This window comes from Taudactylus pleione, unplaced genomic scaffold (assembly GCF_031769625.1).
Source record: "Taudactylus pleione unplaced genomic scaffold, aTauple2 ptg000262l, whole genome shotgun sequence".
Lineage (NCBI taxonomy): Eukaryota > Metazoa > Chordata > Amphibia > Anura > Myobatrachidae > Taudactylus > Taudactylus pleione.
Genome location: NW_028284664.1, coordinates 2,191,879 through 2,218,708, shown reverse-complemented (window position 1 = coordinate 2,218,708; position 26,830 = coordinate 2,191,879). Strand labels below are relative to the sequence as shown.

General features: G+C 44.3%; 1 protein-coding gene across 1 annotated transcript in view; it reads right to left on the bottom strand.

Annotated features, from left to right (window-relative positions):
• Nucleotides 1-26,830, bottom strand: part of CRYBG3 (crystallin beta-gamma domain containing 3) — a 204,269-nt gene that overhangs the window by 49,944 nt on the left and 127,495 nt on the right. Inside the window, exons 7-12 of the mRNA XM_088481057.1 lie at nucleotides 22,498-22,645; nucleotides 18,592-18,725; nucleotides 16,442-16,556; nucleotides 15,605-15,640; nucleotides 15,366-15,505; nucleotides 12,409-12,535 (exon numbers count right to left, since the gene is read on the bottom strand). Coding sequence (XP_088337183.1) covers nucleotides 12,409-12,535; nucleotides 15,366-15,505; nucleotides 15,605-15,640; nucleotides 16,442-16,556; nucleotides 18,592-18,725; nucleotides 22,498-22,645 — 700 coding nt within the window. The remainder of the gene's footprint in view (nucleotides 1-12,408; nucleotides 12,536-15,365; nucleotides 15,506-15,604; nucleotides 15,641-16,441; nucleotides 16,557-18,591; nucleotides 18,726-22,497; nucleotides 22,646-26,830) is intronic.

The following is a 26,830-nucleotide window of genomic DNA, read 5'->3' as shown; positions in this document are numbered from 1 at the left end:
AAGATGACTTGCTGGCAATTTGTCTGTACCTTATTTGTTAGGAACAGTTTCTCCTACATATATATATATATATATATATATATACATATATATATATATATATATATAGATAGATAGATAGATAGATAGATAGCATGGAGCACCACTGGCACGTTAGCATGCACGTTTGTTAGGGGAGAACATTAACGGTAGGGAAGATGCTCACTGGCAATCCTGCACATTTGTCATGGTCAAATTCCACTTTTCTACTGAAAAGTAACTCCCAACACAACATACCTGCCTTGCCTGAATTACAGTGGGCTCTTACCTGGAAAGGGACCTCTTTCCTAATGAGTGTGCACATGAGCAACTTTCCTAATGAGTGTGCACATGAGCAACTTTCCTATTGAGTGTGCACATGAGCAACTTTCCTAATGAGTGTGCACATGAGCAACTTTCCTAATGAGTGTGCACATGAGCAACTTTCCTAATGAGTGTGCACATGAACAACTTTCCTATTGAGTGTGCACATGAGCAACTTTCCTAATGAGTGTGCACATGAACAACTTTCCTAATGAGTGTGCACATGAGCAACTTTCCTAATGAGTGTGCACATGAGCAACTTTCCTAATGAGTGTGCACATGAACAACTTTCCTATTGAGTGTGCACATGAGCAATTTTCCTAATGAGTGTGCACATGAGCAACTTTCCTATTGAGTGTGCACATGAGCAACTTTCCTATTGAGTGTGCACATGAGCAACTTTCCTAATGAGTGTGCACATGAGCAACTTTCCTATTGAGTGTGCACATGAGCAACTTTCCTAATGAGTGTGCACATGAGCAACTTTCCTAATGAGTGTGCACATGAGCAAATATCCTATTGAGTGTGCACTTGAGCAACTTTCCTAATGAGTGTGCACATGAGCAACATTCCTAATTAGTGTGCACATGAGCAACTTTCCTATTGAGTGTGCACATGAGCAACTTTCCTAATGAGTGTGAACATGAGCAACTTTCCTAATGAGTGTGCACATGAACAACTTTCCTAATGAGTGTGCACATGAACAACTTTCCTAATGAGTGTGCACATGAACAATGTGTGCAGGTGAGCTACTTTACTAATGCAGGTGAACATTTGTAATGAGTGTGCAGGTGAGTTACTAATCAAATAAGTGTGCACTTATAATATTTTCACGTGTGCAGATGAAAATTTATCCTAAAGAGTGTGCAGGTGAATCACTATCCTAATGAGTGTGCCGGTGAATAAATATCCTAATGAGCATGCAGGTGAATCATTAAGCTAATGTATTTGCAGGTAAATCACTATCCTAATGAATATGCAGGTGAATCACTGTTCTAATATGTGCTGGTGAATCACTATCCTAATGAGTGTGCATATCAATTAATATCCTAATGAGTGTGCAGCTGAATCACTATCCTAATGAGTGTGTATATCAATTAATATCCTAATGAGTGCGCAGGTGAATCACTATCCTCATGAGTGTTCGTGTCAATTAATATCCTAAGTGTGCAGGTGAATTACTATCCTAATGAGTGTAAAGGTGAATCACTATCCAAATGAGTGTACAGATGAATCACTATCCTAATGAGTGTATAGATTAATCACATCTAATGAAAGTGCAGGTGAATCGTTGTCCTAATTTGTGAGGGGGAATCACTATTATAATGAGTGTGCAGGTGAATCACTATGATCCTAATGATTGTGCAGGTGAATCACTATCCTAATGAGTGTGCAGGTGAATTACTATCCTAGTGAGTGTGCAGGTGAATCACTATCCTAATGAGTGTGCATATCAATAAATATCCTAATGAGTGCACAGGTCAATCATTATCCTAATGAGTGTGCATGTCAATTAATATCCTAAGTGTGCAGGTGAATTACTATCCGAAGGAGTGTGCAGGTGAAACACTATCCTAATGAGTGTGCAAGTAAATAACTATCCTAGTGAGATTGCATGTAATCACTACCCTCATGAGTGTACAGGTGAATAACTATCCTCATGAGTGTGCAGGTACTCACTATCCTCATGAGTGTGCAGGTGAATCACTATCCTAATGAGTGTGCATATCAATTAATATCCTAATGAGTGCACAGGTCAATCATTATCCTAATGACTGTGCATGTCAATTAATATCCTAAGAGGGGTATTCAATATGAAAGGTTAACTTCCCTGGCGAAGTTAACGTTTCATATCGGAGTTTTTTTCTGCGTAAAGGTATGGTGCGCGCTCCCGCTTATCCCCGAATTCAATATCAAATTAACGAAAACGGGAAACTCAGAAGTTGAATTTGCAAAAAATTACTAATTTTTCCTTAAAATAATTGTAAGACCCCCCTAAAGTTGTAAAAACATGGGGGAACACTATGGGTACCCCCGTTTTAGCCTTTAATTGAAAGTCGGGGCTTTAAATAGCCGCAGCAGGTGTTTTTTTCCCGACATTGAAGAAGTGATGCAGAAGAGCACTTAGGTTATTTTTTTCATTTTTTTAAGTGGTCCCATAAAATTTGGGGTACATGAAAATGGGTACTAGCATATTTTGATGTCCCTAAAGTAAGTTTTTAAAAATTCTGCATTTGTGCACCTGCCGCTATAATTCTATTCTAGAAAACACCTGCCGCATACATGCAGAATAGCCCTGAACCTATTTGCCTATTGTTCAACAATTTTTTCCCATTTTTTTTTTTTGCACCCCAATTTTTAAATTAATTTTTTGGGGTGTCCCTATTTTTTTTTTTTTACTTTTTTTGACACAGTTCTTTTTTAAATGTCAATCTCAGGGGTGCAGGCTATTTTTTTTAAGCCTGCACCCCTAAACCCCAATTCTGCACTTTTTTTCGACACCTATTCAATGGTGAAAAGTTATCACAGTTTTTTATCAAAGACTTTTCAAAACTGCGATAAGTCTTTGAAATTGAATACGGTGTAAAACTAAAACAAGTGATATTAACGCAAAAACGTTAAAAAGTGCGATATTAACGCAAAAAACGAGGATATCGCACCCATATTGAATACCCCTAGGAGTGTGCAGGTGAATCACTATCCAAATGAGTGTGCAAGTCAATTAATATGCTAATGAGTGTGCAGGTGAAACACTATCCTAATGAGTGTGCAAGTAAATAACTATCCTAGTGAGATTGCAGGTAATCACTACCCTCATGAGTGTACAGGTGAATAACTATCCTCATGAGTGTGCAGGTAATCACTATCCTCATGAGTGTGCAGGTAATCACTATCCTCATGAGTGTGCAGGTGAATCACTATCCTAATGAGTGTGCATATCAATTAATATTCTAATGAGTGCGCAGGTGAATCATTATCTTAATGAGTGTGCATGTCATTTAATATCCTAAGTGCGCAGGTGAATTACTATCCGAAGTAGTGTGCAGGTGAATCATTATCCTAATGAGTGTGCATGTCATTTAATATCCTAAGTGCGCAGGTGAATTACTATCCGAAGGAGTGTGCAGGTGAATCACTATCCAAATGAGCGTGCAAGTCATTTAATCTAATGAGTGTGCAGATGAAACACTATCCTAATGAGTGTGCAAGTAAATAACTATGCTAGTGAGATTGCAGGTAATCACTACCCTCATGAGTGTACAGGTGAATCACTATCCTCATGAGTGTGCAGGTAATCACTATCCTCATGAGTGTGCAGGTAATCACTATCCTCATGAGTGTGCAGGTGAATCACTATCCTAATGAGTGTGCATATCAATTAATATTCTAATGAGTGCGCAGGTGAATCATTATCCTAATGAGTGTGCATGTCATTTAATATCCTAAGTGCGCAGGTGAGTTACTATCCGAAGTAGTGTGCAGGTGAATCATTATCCTAATGAGTGTGCATGTCATTTAATATCCTAAGTGCGCAGGTGAATTACTATCCGAAGGAGTGTGCAGGTGAATCACTATCCAAATGAGCGTGCAAGTCATTTAATATTCTAATGAGTGTGCAGATGAAACACTATCCTAATGAGTGTGCAAGTAAATAACTATGCTATTGAGATTGCAGGTAATCACTACCCTCATGAGTGTACAGGTGAATCATTATCCTCATGAGTGTGCAGGTAATCACTATCCTCATGAGTGTACAGGTGAATTACTATCCTCATGAGTGTGCAGGTGAATTACTATCCTCATGAGTGTGCAGGTGAATCACTATCCTCATGAGTGTGCAGGTTAATCACTATCCTCATGAGTGTGTAGGTGAATCACTATCCTCATGAGTGTGCAGGTAATCACTATCCTCATGAGTGTGTAGGTGAATCACTATCCTCATGAGTGTGCAGGTGAATCACTATCCTCATGAGTGTGCAGGTAATCACTATCCTCATGATTGTGCAGGTGAATCACTATCCTCATGAGTGTACAGGTGAATCACTATCCTCATGAGTGTGCAGGTGAATCACTATCCTCATGAGTGTGCAGGTAATCACTATCCTCATGATTGTGCAGGTGAATCACTATCCTCATGAGTGTACAGGTGAATCACTATCCTCATGAGTGTGCAGGTGAATCACTATCCTCATGAGTGTGCAGGTAATCACTATCCTCATGAGTGTGCAGGTGAATCACTATCCTCATGAGTGTGTAGGTGAATCACTATCCTCATGAGTGTGCAGGTAATCACTATCCTCATGAGTGTGTAGGTGAATCACTATCCTCATGAGTGTGCAGGTAATCACTATCCTCATGAGTGTGCAGGTAATCACTATCCTCATGAGTGTGCAGGTAATCACTATCCTCATGAGTGTGCAGGTAATCACTATCCTCATGAGTGTGCAGGTGAATCACTATCCTCATGAGTGTGTAGGTGAATCACTATCCTCATGAGTGTGTAGGTGAATCACTATCCTCATGAGTGTGTAGGTGAATCACTATCCTCATGAGTGTGCAGGTAATCACTATCCTCATGAGTGTGCAGGTAATCACTATCCTCATGAGTGTGCAGGTGAATCACTATCCTCATGAGTGTGCAGGTGAATCACTATCCTCATGAGTGTGTAGGTGAATAGTTTTCGTCATAAGAGTACATGTGAACGCCTTGACAAACAGAAATAAACAGCTGCTAAATTCAATTTTTTTAACACAAAGAAAATAAATGTAAGAAGCACATTTAAGTTCACACATCTGTAAAGTTCCCCCAGATCAGTGATTCATTACATACATCTTTATTACTGACAAAATACAGTTTCTAAAAAACCTTAAGTTAACCACTTCTATATATTACATTGCAGCCAAGCAATCTTGCTTAATTATCTCTAGATGATGTGATCATTTACACCACAAGGTAACCCTAATACACACTTTACATTTTATGGCATTCCTTTTTTTTATCACTATCAGTCTGAGATGGTAGGGAAGAGATAATGGCCAGGTTTAGCTAGTGCCAACACAAATAAGAATTTTTTTTACGGCTATTAATTCCTATACAGAAAGGTATGTTGAGCTTAAGTATAAGTTGGCCTCATTAATGACGCATGAAGTCTAAGAGCTGTTAAACATTATGCCAGAGCTGGGACTATATGCAGCAAAAGGACTGTAGGTTCTGCTTGAGTTTGAATAGTGTTTTAATTGTTACCTAATACTAAGCAGTACCGGAATGTTGCTAGTGTGTTCTATGGTTCTATGGTAAAATACAACTTCTGCTATACAGCTTACTAGTGATCACACACCTCCTCCACTCCACTCTGTCCCCTCATTTTCTCACAATATAAATCAGGTATGAATGTGTGTAGGCAGTGTGACATTACAAGGTGGTACAGGGAATGTCATCCCACCGAGGACACTACTGTAATCCTGCCTCAGTTCTGCTGCTGGAGAGCACTACTGTCAGTGCTGCTGCCATCTCTGTTCCTCCTCTGGGGATCTCTGCAGTTTTCTTGATGGCAGCAGTTGTGTCCACATCGTCTGTGAACGGGGGGAATGTGTCCTAGCTCTGTGCCCTGCAGAGTGCATGGTGCATAAGGAAATACTGGGCACACAGCTACTGTACTCCAAGCTAGCAGATAACCACCGTGACCAGCGTGCCCATGCAGCACAAAAGTGGAAGACTTATCTGGATCTGAGAGTGGAAGGAGGTGTAGTGATCATAAATGGTAAAGGGAAGGAATCTATTCTAGCAGCTGACTGTCCAATGAGTGGATCATCCTCCCCAGGGCCGCAACTAGGGGGGGGCTAGAGGTGCACGTGCACCGGGAGGGGATTGCGGGGGGGTGAAAAAGCAGACTCTGCCATCTGAAAATGGCCGCCGAAGAGGAGACTAATGCTAGAGGTCCTTACTGGACCTCTACTGTCTGTCTCTTTCTTGGCGGCGGCCATTTATGGATGGCCGTTTTCAGCAGATTCCATGTGGACTAGCCGTCCGCATGGACTCTGCTGAAAACGGCCATCAAAAAATGGCCGCCGCCAAGGAAGAGACAGATGCTAGAGGTCCTACTGGACCTTCAGTGTCTGTTAGCAGAGCGCAATGCACACAGCGTTCCCGGAAGTGCCGGGAACGCTGGCGCTGCAGGGAGAGGATGCTGAGAGCTGCATCTTCTCCCTTCAAACCCCCCTGGCAACGAGCATAAACCCCCCTGGCTGAGCATAAACCCCCATGGCAACAAGCATGGAACCCCATGGCAACAAGCATGGAACCCCATGGCAACGAACATGGAACCCCATGGCAACGAACATGGAACCCCATGGCAACGAGCATGGAACCCCATGGCAACAAGCATGAAACCCCTGGCAACAAGCATGAAACCCCCTGGCAATGAGCATAAATCCCCTGACAACAAGCATGAAACCCCATGGCAACGAGCAGGTAATTTTAAAGTAATTAGAAGCATTACTGTGGGGCATAAAATGGTGTCGGCAAATATGTAAGTGGCACTTTGGTAATAGGCATTACAGTGTGTGGCATAATGTGTAATGGGCATTATGGTGTATGGAATAATGTAAGTCACTATACCAGGGACGTCTGAGTAATGCACTGCCTTATGGAGGAGCAAGGACAAAATCCAGGTACGGGAAGGGAGGGGGCGCAAAATTGCTGCCTTGCACCGGGTGACAGATATCCTAGTTTCGGCCCTGTCCTCCCTGCCTCCATCTTACACAGCCTCCTCATTCCCATCATACCACACAGCCGCTAGCTGTACAGAAATGGCAGTCACCAATGGCTTCTTTACTACTGCTAACTGATAATGCTGCTGCCTTACAGCAGATATACACGTTACCCACCAATATATAGTAGCTACAGTTGTTATACAGCTACCTATGGGCCTGATTCAGACCCACTCGCGAGCGGCTGTACGCTCGCAAGTGGGTCGATGGTCTGCACTGAGCATGCGCACGACGGAGGGAGCTCCGTCGTGCGCATGCGCCAGACACGACGAGCGAAGGACTTTCCTTCGCTCGTTGTGTCCGATCAAAGGGGGCGTGCTGTCAATGTTGATTGATAGCACGCCCCCTTTGGTGGGCGTGCCGGGGGCGTGCCTCCCTGACGGGGGCGTTCCCACGGGAACGCCTCCCGTCAGAAGCCGGCCCACTGACATCACTGTCAGTGGGAGTGATTTTGGCTCTGATAGAGCCAAAATCACTCCGGAGCTTGCGGTTGAAAACCTCAACCGCAGGCTCCGGCTCGCAATTTCGATGGTCGCGATGGTCACGACCATCGCGGCCATCAAAATGCACGCTCGTATAGCCTGTGGGTGGTGACCCACAGCTATACGAGCGTCCAGGAGGACGCTCCATGAAAAAGGAGCCCGGCCCTCATGCAGAGCGTGCGCTCTGCTCAGAGCGTACGGCTCTGAATGAGGGCCAATGTGTGAATTGTATTCCATTTCCTACACAATTTACACTGTACTCTAACTAAGCTCATTTTGGCAGAGGTTTCTATACTTTCCATTTCATGTAGAATTGTATGTAGAGCGCTGCATAATATGTTAGGGCCTAATAATAATAATTATAATATCTAACTATTTAATGCATCTAGATATTTATCATAATTAAAGTTAGTCTTTACCAGACTGGAACGCAGAATATGTATGGGAGTCAGCCTTAGGGCCTATCATTCAGTGAATTATTAACATACTGTAATTATGTTACATTTGGCTCCATATTAGGCCCTGTACCCACTGTTGGCAAAATGCATGAGCCTACTAACCATTATTTCTTGTAATGTCTGTACACAGGCCCAGCGACGGGTGGACTAAGGGTACACCCGTACCGGGCCCCGGGGTCCAGAAGGGCCCCAAGGACTGAACAGACACAAAACAGGGCAGCGGACTCCCTGTTCAAGCCAGTGGGCCGCGGCTGCTGGGACCCATAGCCGCCGCTGCCCAGCCCCTGCTCCGTCCCTTGTAGCCTGGCCCAGGCACCGCTGGGCTCTTCCCGGTGGCTCATCTGCAGCTCGGGCCGGGGCCTGCTGACTGCTGTGCTGTCTGACCTTGTGAGCAACGCGGTGGCGTGACGTCATAGGTCACGTGGCCGCACATCTCTCCCCGTCAGACAGGCTGCATTTTGGAGGGGAAATCTTAGAGGAACAGGTGCGTGGGCAGGAGAACAGGATGGGTGCTGGGGAAGAAGGTGAAGGGGCTGGGGGCAGAGGAAGGTGACGTGGGCTGGGGACAGAGAAAGGTGCTGGGGCAGAAGATGACACAGGCTGGGGAAGAGGAAGGTGATGGGAGCTGGGGACAGAGGAAGGGGCTGGCGGCAGAAGAAGGTGCTGGGGGCAGAGGGTGACACAGGCTGGGGGCAAAGGAAGGTGATGGGGGCTGGGGACAGAGGAAGGTGATGGGGGCACAATGTGGTGCTAGGGGCAGAATTTGACAGGCTGGGGGCAGAGGAAAGTGATGGGAGCTGGGGACAGAAGGTCACACGGGCTGGGGCAGAGGAAAGTGATGGGGGCTGGAAGAAGGTGATGGAGGGCTTCTGGGGTGAGGATTGTGATGAGGGGCTGAGAACTGAGGATGGCTGCCTGCTGACACCATTCCTCCTACCTCTGAGGCATCCACAGCACTGTCATAAGGAAGACCTTTCAAGAGATGGCAGACAAAACTACAGCCTGCATCATCAGTGACAGAGGGACAGTGTGGTAAGTCATAGTGTATTATTACTGTATGTAAAGGCTGGCATATCTTTCAGTTAACATTCTCATGCTTCACATATCACACATGCAGGGGAGGGATGTGCGGGATCGGGGTGATGGTGAGAAGCTGGGGCCCCAAGAGACATCAGTGTACCGGGTCCCGAGATTTCTGTTGCCGGCCCTGTCTGTACAACACATGTATATGCTGGTGACAATTTTTCTACTTGCTTTAGTACTTGCAGTCGGGCACACTAAGGACCTCATTCAGACCCGCTCACTAGATGCGATCGCTTGCATCCAGCACATGCAAATTTGTCAAAGTGACAACATAGGAAGCGATCGCTCGCCGAGGCATAATCACACCCACTTTGGCTGTGCGAGCGATCGCTCTCTGTATGCAGACACCCATTAGCCTATATTGAGACGCCCACTAGCGCACATCATCTCCAGGAAGTGTATTAAAACATTGGTACATCGAGCACCATCATTAGCGATCGCAGCGCTTGTGGTTGCCTTACCCTGCCCCAAGCACTGCGAGGACTTCAGTAAAACAGGCATGTGACGTGTACTATGACGCTGCCTGTTAATTATGCGCGCCTTAAAAAACGGCGTTGAAACACCGAGGCACGCCTGTGTTCGCACCTCCACTCCCCCGTTATTAGTGTCCTGCCCCTGTTACCACCCACAAACGGCCTCTCATGTCACTCATTTCACTGGGCTGTCTTTGCTGGGCGAGCGAGCGGGCTGCGATCGCGCAGAGTATTTTGCGCACGCGCAGGACGATGCGTGCGCATGCGCATTCGCAAACCATCGGGCTGCTTGCAAGCGCACGGCGCTAGCGAGTGGGTCTGAATGAGGTTCTAAGTTTGCATTGGAAGGTGCCAGAGTTTTTTGGGGCACTGCCTGCTCTATTTTTTACATATAATATAAGTTGAATGCAGCTCAGTGAATGTTCTCCAGTGACTTCAAAAAAATGTGCAAAACAATTAGGGGCATCTCCAAATGCAGGTGAGGTTTTCCCAGCATAAATTTACATGGGCTCTGCAAACAATTTGTTATTACTGTGGGTATGCATGCTTGTTTTTTTTTTTAAAATTTCACTTGCAATTGGATATACCCTTTAGTAGAGGAAGGAAGAGAAAACAGCAGGGGGAGGAGGTGAGAGAAAACTGCCCATTCCTCCAAAAAATAAAAAATATTGGGCAACAATAATAATGGTTATTACTGTCTCAAACAAAAATATATTATTTTTTAAAAATGCATTAAATGGCTGATTTGCGCATTTTTTTAAAGTAAATAAATAAAAAAGCAAACTTTTTTTTGTTTTATTACAAACGAATAAAACGTAAAATGCAAAATAAGTAGGAAAAGGTGATTTTGGGGTAATTGTGGGCCAATTAAAGAAAATAAGTAATATTTAAATAATACAGTGTATATATATAATATATATATATATATATATATATATATTTTTTTTTTAAATTTAAATAAATGCTATCATTAAATTTGGGGTGCAAATAAAAATAATTTGTGGTAATTTGAGGCCGTTATTGGTTTTAACAGCCAATAATGACATGTAATTGTTGGACAAATTGTGCTAATTGAAAACTTCCAATTGCATGATTAGTCATGGGGGAACAGGGGGGTGTCCAAGGTGTCCTGAAGGACTCTCCGACATTTTTAGCTTAAAATAGGGAATTTTAATTTTTTTTTAGATCTGCTCTGGGGCTACTACAGAAATTACTGTAAGCGCAGCGGGTTTTTCAAAATTTCACCAGCAATTGGATAGATTCCTTAGAAGAGGAAGGAAGAGAAAACTGCAGGAAAGAGAACTACAGGAATGAGGAAGAGGAAGTGTGAATTACCGGGGAGGAGGATAATTTCAAGGGGAAAGGAAGGGAGGGTGAGTTGCAGGGTGGAGGAAGAGAACTGCAGGGAAAAAGAGGGGAAGTGAACTGCAGGGGTAGGGTGAATTGCAAGGGGCAGAAAGGGGGAGGTTGATTTGCAGGGGGCAAGGAGTGGGAGGGTAAACTGCAAGAGGCAGGAAGGGGAGGGTGAATTGCAAGGGGAAGGGGGCAGGAAAAAACTGCAGGGGGGAGGTGAACTGCAGGGGCAGGAAGAGGTGTGCAGTTTTACTCTAGCTGGTTGAATCATTAGCACTGGCTGCCTGACTAATACAGATGTGCCCACATACATCTATCCTCCGTGCGCTACAAGTCGCACCACACAACGCGGGAGCTGTGTGACTCGTTAACTTTGATCGTCTTTTTGTACGTCTTTTTACCTTCAAATGCATCTTATTCGCACAACAATGCAACTAGATAGCACAAGCAGCCTCTGCTGATTAAAATGATATGCGGCATACCTATGTTCTGTGTGCGACTGCGCGTGTATCTGCATGCGAAACGCTACGTTACAGTGTTACAGCCAATGACAATGTAATGTAACGTTTCGCATGCAGATACACCCGCACTCACTCACAGAACATAGGCATGCCGCATATCATTTTAATCAGCAGAAGCTGCTTGTGCTATCTAGTCACATAGTTGTGCAAATAAGACGTATTTGAATGTACAAATACGCACAAAAACACCACGGCATGGCGCGACTAGAAGGGCTGTTTAAAGCGCAAGGAGGCTAGATGTATATGGACCCATCTGTATATGTGAGTTAAGTCTCCCGTTTGACTGAAGATGTGAAATTATATATTTATCAGGGAAATCATGTGCCGTTTAGGCTCTCCTAGCATTTCAAATGCTTGTTGCAAGCTGGTTAACAGGGATGCTACTGTCAGATACACTCTCTATAGAAAGCGTATCTCCCAAAGTCAATATATCTATATACAGTATATATAATTTTTTCTCAATATTATTGAAATATCTAAAATAGTTATAGTGGAGATTTTTTTTTGTTGTCACCCGAACCAAGTGATACCTATCTCAGGAGCCGGCAGAAGCTCAGGTTGATTTACTGATGGCCAATACTTTTACATATAAAACACATGAGTGTAATAATAATATTATGGTCTAAGAGATCTGCAATAACTATAAATCGGTGCCTCGTAAATATTGACGGTGGCTGATGAAAACGCCTCAGTGATGTTACTGCTGCCTAAGGAAGTGATATGTGCAATTCCCACCTGTAGGTGTCACCCTTCCTTATAACGGCTGACAGCGATAGCAGATTGCGTTCACATGTAAACTGCACCAATCATTTGAATTTCATAGGTATTATTTGCAACACATTTAACACATATCTCCGTGATTGCACACATAACCCACCATTCAGAATATATACTATAACATGAAGCAACAGGTAAGAGTACTTACAGCCTGCAGATATCGGATTGACTGCAAAGTGCTGCAATATCCACCCCAGACGTGCCAGTCCTCATAGTCACCCTCTTCCAGGAGATACTGCTGCCCTTTGTAGTGCCCTTTTTCATATCCAACCCATCTAGAGATCACGGCAAAGCAATATCAAAATGTAGTTAGTCTCAAAATAAGCAGAAGAGAAAGGAACATGTTTACCAGTCCAGATCATGTAGGATGTATGAAAAGTAACATATATTTAATAGATCATATAAAAATATCAAAAAAATGCAAAATCAAACTTATAAATGTGACAGTTATAAAAACAATAGTATTGTGTGAAGCAAGTAAAAAAATCTTCACAAAATACATAATCGTTTTAGGTGTCGTGCAAATAATTGATGAAGTTATGCATCAATGTGCTGACACCAACAAGGACTGTTAAACTATAAACCTTCTATCAGATGAAATGTGTCATGTGTGCAAAGCACTTAACAACTAAAATATAACCATAAATAAAGACACTAAGGGCTATATTTACTAATGTACGGGTTTTCAAAAATGGAGATGTTGCCCATAACAACCAATCAGATTCTAATTAACATTTGTCTAGCACTTTCTAGAAGATAATAGCTAGAATCTCATTGGTTGCTATGGGCATATATACCCCTAAGGTTCCCAAACATGGTCCTCGAGGCTCCCCAATAGTTCAGGCTTTAGAGATACCCATGGTTGAGCACAGGTTGCTTAATTAGTACCTCAGTCAATTTGATTTAACCACCGGTGCTCAACCATGAATATCTCTAAAACCTGAACTGTTGAGGAGCCTTGAGGACTGCGTTTGGGAACCTCTGCCCTAAGACTTAGATTTGGCAGAAAATATTAGCTATTTATTAAATTAAATATATAAAGGACAGGCAAAATCAGCCCAATCTACAATGCACAGTAACAACCAATGACATGCATTGCAGGCGGATACCGGCCAAGGTCCACAAACACAACTAAAAAGCCCCTAGAAACAACAAAGGAATCCACTCAACCCTCTGCCTTAACACTACCCCCCTTGGAGTGGTACAGTCAACTACAAGTCAACGAAGGGCGCGCACCTAAACTAAATAATTGCAACAGGACTGGTGGCCTGCCATCTTTCCTGCCGCAAAACAGCCAAAACTACAACACCAAAGCAACTTGCTCAAAGGGAAGGGAGTGTGGGAAGACTGGAAACAAGGAGGCATTGGCCTATAGTCCATGCCCCTTAAATAAATTCAAACCAAAACACGCCCCTACACTACCACTCTTGTCTTATGCAATAATTTGGTTTCTCTGATTATACAAAGAGTCCCCTCTCCCTTATAATTGTACACCTCTTGCGCTAATATGGGACCTAGAACATTTTGCATTGTGCTGAAACCCACAGCGACCAATCAGATTAGTGTACTGTAGTCAGACTATTTGAAAGGTAAAATCTGATTGGCTGGTAAGGATTATAGCAGACTTTCAGTTTTATTCAAATAATAACTCCAGTAATTATTCTAAACTGGAAAAGTGATATAAAAATGAGGCAACATGAAGTTTTAAGACAGAATATAAGTTATTAAGCAACCATAATTCAATATGACTAAATGTAACCCATAGCAAACAATCAACTTATATCTGACATTTTTCAAACACAACTGTAATGAAAACCATCATCAGATTGGTTGAGCTACAGCACTTTTATGTACATTGTAAAATATTATTAAACATGTTCTGATATTCTGTACATTACTTTAGTTTCTTTAGTGGCTTCACATAATGTTTATATGGAAATACAGATTGGTACTGTTAATATATGTACATGTGACAGAAGTAATCACCAGAGATAGTGGGCCTGATTCAGAGCCGGACGCTATTTGCACTCGCTCGTTCAGAAAAAGGGGCCGGCTATTTAAATTGAGCGATCGCTCTTTGCGGTCTGTTGACGCCTCTATGTCTGAGCGAGCGAACTAAACATGCGCTCGCTATTTTGTAAAGACGCCCCCTGGCCGCTCGCATCCTACGTCATCTCCGCTATTTATTTGATTAATCGAGTACATCGAAAGGCGTCTGAACTGCTCGCAGTGCTTGTGGTAGGTTTATCCTACCGCAACCATGCGAACAGTTCAGACTAAGAGACAACCAAGTGACGTGGCCGATGACGCTGCTTTGTTAATTATGCACACCCTTAAAATGCCCGTTTTGACCGTTTGGCACGCCTGCGTTCGGATCTCCACTCCCCGTTTTCAAGCACCTTCCCCTGTTACCACCCACAAACGCCTCATCCTGTCACTCAAATTAGCAGGCACTCGCTATTTGGTGAGTGCTCGATTTCCGATCGCACTGACTGGTTGGCGCATGCGCATTACGACCCATACGCATGCGCAGATGTGCAAACATCGCTCGGAGCGAACGAGCGGCCGCTTACGAGCGGCTCTGAATCAGGCCCAGCGATCTCAATTATTAAAATGAGTCTAGTTCGTGGACTTTTATTCTTATCTAAAGGGTCACCCACACTAGACGATTTGCTTCATGAGTGACATCGTCTAATGTATCCCCGGCAGGGATTTGCTCAGTGTCATTAACGACACTGAGCACAAACACTGAACGATATCATGAACGATATCGTTCAGTGCCGGGCTCCCTCCCTCATCCCCGAACATTCAACAACCTGACAATATCGTCAGGTTGCCATGCATGTTTGGGCGATGAACGACAAAGACCAACGACCTGCGGGAACGCACATCGTTGGTCGTTATCGTTCATAGTTTTTGCGTATAGTGAACGACTGAACGATAATGATATCGTTATCGTTCAGTCATCCAAAATATCTGCAAGTGTGTACGCACCTTTAATGTAAATCCAACGTCAACTGGATTCTACTCCCTAGTGTGATTCCATTGCTAATATATTACAGTTTCCAACGCAAACAACTACAGCTACAGTAGGTTGTCTCTTACATGCCGCCAAGGACTTGCATTGATCCAATATTTACAGCATCACTATTATCTTCATTATAGGAAAGTGTCCCAATGTTACAGACATGTTCTGTGATCTCTCTTGAACCCCCTTGGAAATATGGTTTCTCGTATATGATTATCTGTGAAAGAGATGGTTATTTAAATACAGTTCTGGCATATAGGGGACACACTGCGTATTAAGCATCCAGAATTGTCAGCATGGGAAAATAATCACTTACCTTTGGATCACTGGGCAGCTGTACTTTCAAACCTCCCTGAAATAAATGGAACAAAAATGAATGAGACATTTGTTTATTTCTATACAATTAGGCTTTAAATTCCAAAGTTACAGAGTGCGATCACTGCCAGCCACAAACGTCCAGGGGAAAGCAAGCGGTGGTTTTCTAGCGGGCCCAAATGCAACCGTCATAACAAGATAATGACTCTGCTATAAATGACGTGTTATTTAAAGTGTCCCTAGTGCTGACACACAGCGCAGGCAGTCATTTTGTAGGCTGGACCAACAATTATGTGAATGCAGCATCTCAATTCACTAGGGACCAGTGTTATATCAGTGGAAGTGGAGACAGTCATCTTGTGTATTTTAAACCAATATTAATTAGAGTACAGTCTATATATTCACTCGGAGCCCATGCTCTTACTGAGGCACATCAGTGATGTTGCTCTGTCCTGGCGCATTGATTTCCTACATTTTGAAAAACATAAGGGCAGCTTACAAAATGGCTGCCCCTTCTGTATTTAGACCATATTTGAAATTCAAGTCTGATAAATAAGGTTTGCAAAGAGAAGCTCATGGGAACCACACTTAAATGGCATGGCGGCACCCCTCACAATTCTGGACACGAGTCGTAGGTTTGTGCATTAAGATGACCTGACGCATGAGGTAAAATAAAAAAAATGGCCTGCCTATCAATATAAGGAAATAAATGCTGGAGTGTAAAATTATATATCCCATTCTATCTAAATCACCATAAAGGTCTAATCCCAATGTACACATACTGTATAGAGATATCACTAACATAAACAGATAAAACAGGAATTACAGACTTTCTCACCATTTTCAAGGCTCGCATAGATTTGATACCACAACCCAGAATTTGGGGCAATTCACAACCTTCTTCTAACACCGTCACTGTGCCGTTATACTGAGGCTCTGTGTATGCCAGCCAACTGTGGAAAGGTCAAGTGTAGTTTGGTATTATAACTGTTCTTTATATAAAGAAGGTCAAAACTTTCTGCAGCAGGCTATAAAGCAAAATATTAGGGCCATTTATGATCCCCAAACTTGTGCATTACAGGATTACGCCCACTTTCACGGAGTGGTTAGCATTATTCCTGGACAGCATTGAGGTCATGAGTTTAATTCCTGGTTATGGCCCATATATGTGGAGTGTGCATGTTCTCCACGTGTTTGCGCGAATTTCCTCCGGGTGCTCCGGTGTCCTCCCACGCTCAAAAGACATACTGGGCGGTTAATTGGCGTCTGACAAAATTTAACCCGTGTGTACGTGTGACAAGCTGTTTTGGTTTTTGGGTGCCATGATGGTATCTGTACGCACAAGTTCACAGTACTACACAGGAATAACACACATCTGTCCAAATCCAACAGAACAGATCTGTGATTGGCTAAATGGCTAGATCCAGTTGTCTAAGCAATTACAGATGTGTCCTCATACACCATGTGCAGTGAGGGGCACCGAGTGCTGTCGCTTAGCAACTTTTCCTTTAAATTTGTGTTTTATTCACACTGCAGATGCAGCAAAACACCAATCTGTACCAGAGACGCCGGGAATTAGTCTTAAATATGTACAAAGTTGCAGATGAAGCACACAAAGCCGCGGCTGCTGCATCGTAGAATCTCGTATACGGATTCAGACTCATACGCGCGCAGAAATACAAGTGTCACATATCAAATTAATCAGCACAGTTTCGTTAAGCTGTTTTGGTGCATTGCGACTTAAGCCCCGTATATACTGGACGATGTGTGTTCGATGCCGGCAACGAAGAACAACGGTGGGGAAGCGGGGGCCATGCAGCATTCGGTAGCATGGCATCGCTAACGATATCCCCAGATTGGACTACATGTACAGTCAACTGGGGATATCGTTAATGACCTGCGGGAGCGCGCACCGTTTGTCAGTAAGTACATACACAACGGACGATTTGAACAATATATCATTCAAAGATGTCGTTATCGTTCATATCGTTCAAAAAGATCGTCCAGTGTGTATGGGGCTTAAGATGCATATCGAGCTATAAAGATGCTTGTCACAAGCTAAGTCACATTCGAACTGGCGCGCCGAGAGGAGCTGTTTGGCGCGACTACGGCAATAGTTTATGAGGACACATCTGTCTGTCTAAAACTATAGTGCTATCTCTGTAGGTCACCCACCTTATAGTCACCCTTACTGTAATGCCAAGATTGACCTGTGGGCCTGATTCTGCAAGGATCAGCAGTGATGTGTAAATGTCTGCATTCGCATTGTGATCGCAGCCTAACATAAGGATGCCCACAACCCCTTACTCACATCCGTATACTTGGGCAACATAACAAAATAATCGGTAACATCGGACCCATACGCACAGTTAAGGTAGGTCAGACCTCACTCAGGAATTGCCTACTTCAGTGCACGCTATGAGGCCTCAGGCTGTGTATGGTATCGCAGTGGATAATTTATGCACGGCCATGCAACGCCGTCCCGACGCACTGGCACGGCCATGTTCACTCGACAACCCCCCCACAAACGGCACTTCCTGTCAATCACTCTGCCATGGGTCTGCGTATCCTCTGCATTCACAGTCCCGAGCGCAGGGATGCATACACATGCGCAGTACGCAACAATAGGGCGATTGCGTGCGTATAAGCAACTGCGTTCCTTGCTGAATCAGGCCCTGTGTTTTAAGATAGTAGTCGAAGGATGGAGCAGTGTAAATCTAAAATGGACTATTTAACTGATGGTAGCGTAGGGAGAACGGCTATGTGCTAAACAATGCTAATTCCGTACAAACATAGTTGATGTCTTTTTGGACCAAGTGATAAGTCCAGGGGCCAAGTACAGATTCGCATCACCAAGCGGGTGGGATCTAGGAGGGTTCACTGCTTCGGGAGGGTTCACTGCTCTCCAGGGAGGTCCCTGAAATTCTGGAGTTTTCGGGAGAACTGAAAAATGGTGCCAAAAGTAACATGATAACAAATGATACTTACACTCCGGAATTCACTGTTAAGGAACGTGGGCGTTTATCAACAAGATTTTCCAAGGAGGGAACCTCTGTACATATGTACACAGGAGAGTCAGCCGTATCCTGCGGGGAGGATATCACCACCACTGGAAGGTAATCCTAAAGACAATAAACATCAAATGTCTGTATAAATATGACCGGGGAATCACAGTAAATATAGATATACTGTCTGATAAACCCTAGACAGACAATTAACTATTGCTATTTTCCCATAACAAGGAGAAATATGCTATTACAATGAGGTATGGAGACAAGTTGGGTAAGAAAATACACTACATCATTATTGATTGCATTTTGTAATACAGTCACATTGAGACTAGAGATTTATTTTTAAGCACTACCATAAGTGATGATAAATGTGCAAATACACAGAGAGACATTTCATGTGATTTGTGGGACCTCCTATGAGGCCGACTGATGCTGACACCCGCTAATAGCGGACGCATCCCACAAGTCCTTAGCTGTAGAGGTGTAAATTATTTAATTGGGGCTTAATCACACCCTTGCTGATCTCACTGGGCTTCTGTAGGTTGCAATCAGATAGAATTAGTGCTGTAACCCCATCAGATTCCATTTTACTTTCAATAGTTTAACTTTCAATAGAATAATGTAATATTTGACTGGATGACAAATAGCGCAGCACATAATTATTATGTGTACCATGTAATAGACAGGTCTTACTCTGAGCTAGGTGGTGAAAGCCGAATGCTCCAGAACAAACTCCTGCTAAAGTACAACCACATTGAGGGCCTCATTCCGAGGCGGTCGTAGGATGCAAGCGGTCGTTCTGAAACAGGGCGGGCGCTTGCATCCTGAACGGCCGCCTCCATGTTGGTCGTTAGGCTGTGGGTTAACACCCACAGCTCTAACGACCGACAAGGGTGATGGTCGCGGTGGTCAAGACCATCGCGACCATCGGGGCTTACGACGAGACCCTAAGGTAGGGTCTCGTCAACCTTAAGCCCCAGGGAGCTTCCTGCTCTGATCGAGCAGGAAGCTCCCCACTGACATCACTGATGATGTCAGTGGGGCCGCCCCCAAACGGCAAGCGTTCCTACTGGAACGCCTCCGTTTGGCTAGGCACGCCCCCGGCCCGCCCAGCAAACGAGGCGAGCTGTCACTCAACATCGACAGCTCGCTCCATCTGCTACGAGACCCCTAACAACGGATAACCCGTCGTTAGCCGGGTCTCGCGCATGCGCACAACGGAGCTGGCTCCGTCGTGCGCATGCGCTGTTGGGCAACATCGAGTCGGTCGTGAGCGCTCAGCGCTCACGACCGACTCTGAATGAGCTCCTGAAACCCTAAGTTCCATTTTAAAATGTAGCAGAAGCATAATAATTATAGATATTGTTTTACATATACTGGGAGTAACCTTTCTTGTCACTAAAACAGGATATGAATTTGGCCAAACTGGTTACTTGCTAATATAATTAATTGGATTAGGACAATTCACAAACTGAAACCGAAATCCCTTCTTAAAGCAGAAAACAAATGAATGATTGCTTGAAAAATGCCATTAAAAATGTGCCTATTATTATGAATATATCACCACTAATATCCGCAGCGCTGTACAGAGAATAAGTCCCTGATTCAGTAGTGGATGTAGTGGCGATATCGGAAGCAAGCGTGCGTCCGAGTCGCACTGCGCTTGAGTCCCGATGGTTTCCGCACAAAAAAAAGGAAACTCACATAATTGCTGGAGAACATACTAACTCCACACAGACGGGAATTGAACCCACAACCTCAGTGCTGTGAGGTAGTAATGCTAACCACTACGCCATCTGTGCTGTCTAAAATGAACTATCTACTTTCTTGCAGGCTCGGTACATTCAGTGGAATGAAACCTGATTCTACCAGAAGCAGTCGCCAATGTGTACCATTACAACAAGCACCTTATTCTTGCTTTGTTATGAAGAATGGAATCTAGAATGTTACAGCCCATTTATTCATTATATTAGATCTGCTAACATTTTATATTGTCCTCCTCAAAAAAGGATTTTTTTTTATTTCTATATCGAATACACCATTCTAAACAAGATCTGTGTTGCCAATCCCCATAAATAAGAATACTACATAATTCATGTGCAAACAGATCATCTGTTTCCTCGTGCTTTGCTTTTGCAAAAGTCTTACATGTTAAATGCAAATGTTCCTAGGGGCAGGTGAGAGCAATGTTAGCTCTAAGGACAACCTCATACCATTGTTAACTGGATGAACACACTTGTGATTATATTCTTAATCAGCCATAGGACGGGATGTACTGTACTACGCATCGCATTAGGGATACGGTACATATCGGCGTTAATAATGCCGGTATAAACCTAGTATTGTGATTAAAATCGCAAAGGATAGCTCTCCCGAAAAGAGAGGGAACTGGGGGAACTGCACAGGGGGGACCACTGCTGGCCCTGGGGCACTGCATAGGGGGACAACTACTGGGGGCACTGTATAAGGGCACTGCAAAGGGGGGATCACTATTGGGTGCCTGCATAAGAAGGGGCACTGCATAGGGGGAATCACTACCGGGGGCCTGCATAAGAAGGGACACTACTGGAAGCCTGCATAGGGGGACCACTACAGGGGGCACTGTATAAGGGGCACTGAATAGGGGGATCACTACTGGGGGTCTGCATAAGAAGAGACACTACTGGGGGTCTGCTAAGGGGGGACCACTACAGGGGCACTGTATAAGGGGCACTGCATAAGGAGGACCACTACTGGGGGCACTGTATAAGGGGAAGTAATGGGGACCACTACTGGGGGTACGGCATAAGTGGCACTACTGGGGGCCTACATCAGGGGGACCACTACTGGGGGCACTGTATAAGGGGAAGTAATGGGGGACCACTACTGGGGGTACGGTATAAGTGGCACTACTGGGGGCCTACATAAGGGGGACCACTACTGGGGGCACTGCATTGGAGGAACTGTACAAGGGGCACTGCATTAAGGTGCATATAGGAAGAAATGTTCCCAGAGTGACGTGTGTGTGTGTATATATATATATAAAAATAAAATAATGGTGTGTTTCCACAGTCTCCCTAAATGTTTTACCTGCTTAATTTCTTCCTTTCCTTTCTCTTTGTGCTCCCCAGATCCTATTTTGCTATTTGGAGTTCTGGCCTTTGCTTAGTGCAGCCAAACAGAGGAAGCAAGGTTGAAATAAATTTAGTGTAAGGATATACAGTACATGTGCACTATGTGCCCTTAACTAAACTGAATCTGGAGATGGCATTACCCTATCGGGCCAAGCTCCAAAATGATGGTAGCAAAGCGCGTTTGCCCCCCTGGCTTAAAGTTGCCAGCCAGCCCGATAGCGGGTGCACAATAGTTGATGTGCCCGATATTTGTCGATCTGATCCGCCGGATCGAACGACATATCGTCTAGTGTGTACCCAGCATAAAACTCTTTTCATCTGAAAGAGCTGGTACAAGTTTGTTATATGTATTAAAGACGTGATGCTAATATTTAGCTACTATGAAAGGCACCAGTTTTTTCACACACTCCCAGACTCTTATATCATATATATAAATAGATCATACTATCTTATTACAAAGCTGCCTAGAGTGCTGAAAACATACAATACAACATTTATGAGAAAAGACTTCTCCGAACACATGGGGCTCTACAGTACCATCACGGCTTAATTAAAAAGAACAGAAAAACGTTAGTTGGGATGATAATGTATAGCAGAGTATCTGTGCAGATGGACAACTAACGGCGCTAATGACACTGCGCCATTTCCTAAACACCGCCTACAGGGACACTGTAATCTTACCCATTGTGAAATGATAAACATAACGATGCAATCCAGCTGAGGAGAATATTGCACATAATGGATTTGTACAATATGATATAATTACATACCTTCACTACTCTCTTCACTGATCCTATCCTGATTTTATCTGGCTTAGCTTTGGTTCCTGAATGATCCCAGAGGCGGTATAACACAGCTTCCCCTTCTTCAAGGACATGTGCTTGACCTTCAAAATGCGGTTTTTCATATAGAACCCAGCTGTGATAGAGAAATAAATACTGTAATGAAAAAACACAGGCAGAGAAACATGCTGAGGAAGCATATTTACTCCACTCTCACTACCACCATCCCAAATATATAAAAGGGAGGGGGAGAGAGAGAGAGATGCAAAAACACAATAGACTAATGTATATGGGCCTGGTCCTGAGTCGGACCCAGATCCACAAGTGGATGCACCCCATAACTATTTGCAGTCAGCGCATGTGCTGCACCATACATACGCACCTGGACGGAGGATTCCGAAGCGGCTGCATCTCTCCGCCTGTGAAATGGGTGTTTTTGGGGCGGCCACCTTACAGGCACATGGAAAAAGATCCATGTCATGGGAGTGTCATCATGGGTCTGCAGCCAGGCTTCCGTGCTAGAATGAGGCAGGGATATGGAGAAGAGATGCCTGTTTCCGATGGATCTTTTGCACCCAGCCTGGACCTGGCGTAAGTGGCGATACTAATGATGACCACTGTGGTTGGGAGAACAGTGGGCAGTGCGACTACACGCACGAGACCATACATATACATTAGCATAAGGAAGACAATCTGTCTGCATTTGTGCGCACTTTGGGCCTGATTTAGATAGGGACGGTACTGCACAGCCACAAGGCAGCGGTTGTGTAATACCGTCCAACTAAAATGCAAATGCCGCAGGAGGTGTCTGTAGGACATAGACGCTTCCTGCATGCATCTGCGATCCAAGAGCAGCGTCCATTGACGCAGCCATGGATCACCATCACGACCATCGGATATGTACGTAAATCATCGGGTTTGCGTACATATCTGAATTAGGCCCATTGATGGCTCAGAATCAGACCCTATGGGGTAAATTTACTAAGATGGGAGTTCTATTAAGAAGTGACGTTGTCCATGGCAACCAATCAGATTCCAGGTATTATCTTCTAGAAGGCGCTAGATAAATGAGAAGTAGAATCTGATTGGTTGCAATGGGCAACATCCCTTATTAAATAGAACTCCCATCTTAGTAAATTTACCCCTATATATGCAGCGGTAGAATGATTCATTTCTCAGACCGGATCACTGCAATTATTTACACTCTTCTCTCTGTGGTCTTCACAAACTTTGTGGATAACCGGTTTCTGGATAAAAGGTCCCATAACGGAATAAAAGTGATAGTGATCTAAAGTTTTGGCAATTAAGACAGGAAACTTATTCCAAATCAGTAATTCAGGAACCTACATTCCTCGTCCGAGTGGTCCACTGAAGTTTGATACATAATAATCAAATAATTTGACTAATTCTCATTAGAATGTATAATGTAATTGACTTCATTGATATAGTGTGCACAATCAGAAATTATTATTCACACCTTATCATTATTGATAGGGCACAATTAGGGTGCAGTACACCTCAATGCCTGTGGGAGTGCTGTATACTACTGTCTAAGGAACAAACACATGATAGATTTCTGTATTTGATCTAGTAGTGATAAAGAGAACATATTAAATGGCTTACACTAGTAGATTCTACTGGCTCTATTGTTATTTGCCCTACACGCCGGGACAGACAGTCTGTCTTTCTGTAGATCTCTGTTTCTCTCCTCTGTCCCTAAACTGTTATTTTTGTAAACGCAGCCAACATAGAAAATAAGCAATTTCCTCTAGAAAGCAAAGCCATAAATACTTGCATGCAATAAACACATTCCAGACAATATTAGATAAAGATGAAGTGGTCACTTTGAAGCCAAGCCATAAATACTAGTGCTTAACCCTCTTATTAATGATAGCAAAGAGCATCTCTATGGCGAGTGTCAAATATTTCACAGGTGACAGATGTTTATTGTACCAGGCAGCTGCGAATGGTAAAAGCTGATATATTCAACATGCACTGTGCAGAAGTGGTGTTTCAATATCACTTTTCAGACATCATTTGTTACCATAGCAACAATGGATGATCACGCTGTTTATATACTGTTACCTTTATTGTTATTAAATCTAAACTGTTATACCTCCATAAGGGACCTTTGCACGTGGTTGATACTTGGAACCAACTACACGATTGGTGAAGTAAAAACGCCTCTTTAAAAAAGTTTATCCAATGTCACATGGATGTATAAAAGTTTTGCACAGAGGGAGGGTTAGGAGGGCAGGCAGAGGTTTCAGGTTCCCTACTGTGTCATAAAGGTTAGTAACACAGAAATAGAGTAAAATATGAGTAACCACATTGGATGCAGGTACTGAGTTTCATACAGAGGGGAGTTTGACACATACAGTTTCCCTGCACCAGTGTGATATAAGTCTCACATTACCATACATCCCATTACTGGGGTTGAATCAATTAGGTGCAAATCACGTTCTGGAACACAATTCCACATCGCGCACACATATGGAATTTCGCTCTCTCCCAGAAAGGTGTGCACAAATGTCTGAGATATTATGACAAATATATACGACCGCTAATTGAATTTGTTGGAAATATGTGTGTACAGGTTGTAGGATTAGCAGAGTTCCAGTACACACCAGTGGATGCCCTGAGACTAGGACCAACCCAATTGCTTAACCAGTAGAGTGGTTTTATATGTGTTATATGAGATACACATATATATTAGATACACCCTTATTCACTGTCATACACTGGTTTGATGGAGCGCAGCAGGGCGATATACAGCTCATCAGCCAGTGAGTGCGAGTGTATCTGGTGACCGGGTATCAGTGAGCGTATCTGGTGACCGGGTATCAGTGAGAGTATCTGGTGACCGGGTATCAGTGAGGGTATCTGGTGACCGGGTATCAGTGAGGGTATCTGGTGACCGGGTGTCAGTGAGTGTATCTGGTGACCGGGTATCAGTGAGTGTACCTGGTGACCGGGTATCAGTGAGTGTATCTGGTGACCGGGGATCAGTGAGTGTATCTGGTGACCGGGGATCAGTGAGTGTACCTGGTGACCGGGTATCAGTAAGTGTATCTGGTGACCGGGTATCAGTGAGTGTACCTGGTGACCGGGTATCAGTGAGTGTATCTGGTGACCGGGTATCAGTGAGTGTACCTGGTGACCGGGTATCAGTGAGTGTATCTGGTGACCGGGTATCAGTGAGTGTATCTGGTAACCGGGTATCAGTGAGTGTATCTGGTGACCAGGTATCAGTGAGTTTACCTGGTGACCGGGTATCAGTGAGTGTACCTGGTGACCGGGTATCAGTGAGTGTATCTGGTGACCAGGTATCAGTGAGTGTACCTGGTGACCGGGTATCAGTATAGGATGCTGGAAGGTATCCTTGTGGATGGTGGTAAATACCGAGGTCTCTCTGGAGCTAAGTGGTAGATAAGTCTAGTGACCATCTTGGAACAGGGAATGAAACCTCCCTGGAGGAAGAAAATGGAGTGTGCGCAGTAGCGATCTCCAATTTCAACAGAATTGACTCAATTGAGTCATGCAGAATTGAGACAAAATAAGCCCCGCCCCACGATCTACCCAATCCCCAATTAGGCTGAGAACCCACCGTTTTGCATCACTACTTTGTGTTGTTAGGAAACTCTGGGCCTGATTCAGAGCCGGACGCTCTCACAGAGCGCTCGCTCTGATTCAGGGCCAGTCCTCTGGTTTTTCAGAACGGTCTCCTGGCCGCTCGCATAGCTGTGGGTGACCACCCACAGCTATATTGAGCGGCCATGATGATGGTCGCGATGGTCAAGACCATCGCGACCATCGGGCTTGCGACGAGATCCTTGTGGTAGAGTCTCGTTGCCGCAAGCCCAAGAGTGCTTTCGGCTCTAACAGAGCCGAAAGCACTCCCACTGACATCACTTGTGATGTCAGTGGGGCCGGCCCCAGAAGGTAGGCGTTCCTATGGGAATGCCTCCGTTTGGGCAGCCACGCCCCCGGCCCGCCCACCAAAGGGGGCGTGCTGTCACTCAACATCGGCAGCACGCCTCCTTTGGTACGAGACCCGGAGCAACAGTTTGCCCGTCGCTATCCGGGTCTCGCGCATGCGCACGACGGAGCTGACTCCGTCGTGTGCATGCGTACTGGGCCACCATCGACCCGCTTGCGAGCGCATAGTGCTCGCGAGCGGGTCTGAGGGCCTGATTCCGAGCCGGACGCTCTGACAGAGCGCTCGCTCTGAATCAGGGCCGGCCTTCTGTTTTTTTAGAGCGGCCTCCTGGCCGCTCGCATAGCTGTGGGTTGCCACCCACAGCTATAGCGAGCGGCCAGG